Source organism: Lagopus leucura, unplaced genomic scaffold (genome assembly GCF_019238085.1).
Source record: "Lagopus leucura isolate 7727_CA_CO unplaced genomic scaffold, USGS_WTPT01 Super-Scaffold_100017, whole genome shotgun sequence".
NCBI lineage: Eukaryota > Metazoa > Chordata > Aves > Galliformes > Phasianidae > Lagopus > Lagopus leucura.
Window position 1 is genome coordinate 301,676 of NW_024962271.1, and position 2,077 is coordinate 303,752.

At 59.7% G+C, this 2,077-nt stretch overlaps 1 protein-coding gene across 1 annotated transcript; it reads left to right on the forward strand.

Moving 5' to 3' along the window:
• The first annotated feature begins 282 nt into the window (after positions 1-282).
• Positions 283-2,061, forward strand: FOXC2 (forkhead box C2). The gene has a single exon (XM_042877172.1). The coding sequence runs from the start codon at positions 500-502 to the stop codon at positions 1,937-1,939; it is 1,440 nt and encodes a 479-aa protein (XP_042733106.1). The 5' UTR covers positions 283-499; the 3' UTR covers positions 1,940-2,061.
• The last annotated feature ends 16 nt before the right edge of the window (positions 2,062-2,077 follow it).

A 2,077-nucleotide genomic window follows, 5' to 3' on the forward strand; every position in this document is an offset into this window, starting at 1 on the left:
CGGCTCCGCGCACCCCTCGCCGCTGCCGGGAGCCGGCGGGGCGCCGCTGTGCGCCGGAAGATTTCGCCCGGTGCTTGTGACCAGGGTTTCCGCAGAGCTGCTATTTTTATTTTTTTTTTTTCTCCCTCTCTTTTTCTTTTTCTCTCTTTTTTTTTTTTTTCCCTTATTTTTTCCCCTTTCATTTTCCCCTACTTTTTAGTTTTGCTTTTTTTTTTTTTTTTTTTTTTTTTTTTTTTTTTTTTAAATTTCTCCTTTCTTGCTAGGGCAGCCCCCCCTCCTTCCCCCGCCCCCTCCTCCCTCCCTCTAGGTGTGCCCATCAGAATCACAGTCATAACGAGGGAGGGAGCGACCCGCCTGCCCCCGGCTGCCCCAAGGATGCTGCTGCGGTGCCGCTGGGACTGAGATCGCAGCCGAGGCTCGCTCTGTCTCTCTCCCCTCTTCCTTCCCCGCAGAGGGTGAGGCCCTTCCTCTCGCACTCTTCCTCCTCCTCCTCCTCTCCATGATGCAGGCTCGCTATTCCGTCTCGGACCCCAACGCTTTGGGAGTGGTGCCCTATTTAAGCGAGCAGAACTACTACCGGACGGCGGGGACTTACGGCGGCATGGGCAACCCCATGAGCGTGTATTCAGGCCATGCCGAGCAGTACGCGGCGGGCATGGGGCGATCCTACGGCCCCTACCACCCGCACCAACCCGCCGCCCCCAAGGACCTGGTGAAGCCGCCCTACAGCTACATCGCCCTCATCACTATGGCCATCCAGAACGCCCCCGACAAGAAGATCACGCTCAATGGGATTTACCAGTTCATCATGGACCGTTTCCCCTTCTACCGCGAGAACAAGCAGGGCTGGCAGAACAGCATCCGTCACAACCTGTCTCTCAACGAGTGCTTCGTCAAGGTGCCCCGCGACGACAAGAAGCCGGGCAAGGGCAGCTACTGGACTCTGGACCCCGATTCCTATAACATGTTCGAAAACGGCAGCTTTCTGCGGCGCCGGAGACGCTTCAAAAAGAAGGACGTGTCCAAAGAGAAGGAGGAGGCCCGGGAGCGGCTGCTGAAGGAGCAGCCCAAACCCCCAGGGCTGCCCGGCGCCGACCTCCCCAAGGAAGCTTCTTCTTCGTCCTCTTCCTCCTCGGCCTCCGAGAAAAAAGTGGTGATCAAGAGCGAGACGGCGTCCCCGGAGCTGCCGGTGATCACCAAAGTGGAGACGCTGAGCCCGGGGAGCGGCGGGGGACTCCGGGACAGCCCCCGAAGCGCCGCATCGCCTCCCGCCGCCTCCCCCGAAGGTTCGCTGCCCGAGCAGCACCCGGCCGGCAACGGGCTGCCGGGCTTCAGCGTGGAGAACATCATGACCCTGCGGACATCCCCCGCGGGGGACATGAGCCCGGTGAGTGCCGCCTCGGGCAGGACGGGGACCGGCATGCCGCTGGTTTACCCCACGTCGGGGCAGCCGTCGGGTTACAGCGCGGCGTGCAGCCAGGCGCTGGACACTAGTGGGAGCTACCACTGCAGCATGCGGGCCATGAGCCTGTACAGCGGCGAGAGGCCGGGCCACATGTGCGTGCCCCCCGCGGCGCTGGAGGAAGGTTTGGCCGAGCATCCCACCGGCGCCCCGTCGCCCCTCGGGGCCCTCAGCCTGCCGTCTGGGCAAGAGGGAGCTTTGGGAGCCGGGCATCCGCACGGAGGAACTGCGGCGGGGCAATCCGCAGCCTCGTGGTACCTCAATCACGGAGCCGAGCTGAGCCACCTGCCCGGTCACACGTTCGGGTCTCAGCAGCAGACTTTCCCTAACGTGCGGGAAATGTTCACGTCGCATCGGTTGGGGATGGAGAGCGAACATCAGGTGAGCAGCAACTCCGCCTGTCAGATTCCCTACAGGTCCGCGCCTTCCCTATATCGGCACGCCGCCCCCTATTCTTACGACTGCACTAAGTACTGATTAGCTCCCCCCCTTCCCAACTCCCCCATCCTTCTCCTAGAGCCATCCGCTAAAAAAATAATAATTAAAAAAAAAAATTAAAAAATAATAAAAAAGCAATAAAAAATTAAAAGGAAAAAAAACCAATAGCTAAAAAAA

Excerpts from the sequence above, each read along its gene's own strand:
- FOXC2 (XM_042877172.1), top strand. The coding sequence starts at position 500 with ATGATGCAGGCTCGCTATTCCGTCTCGGACCCCAACGCTTTGGGAGTG.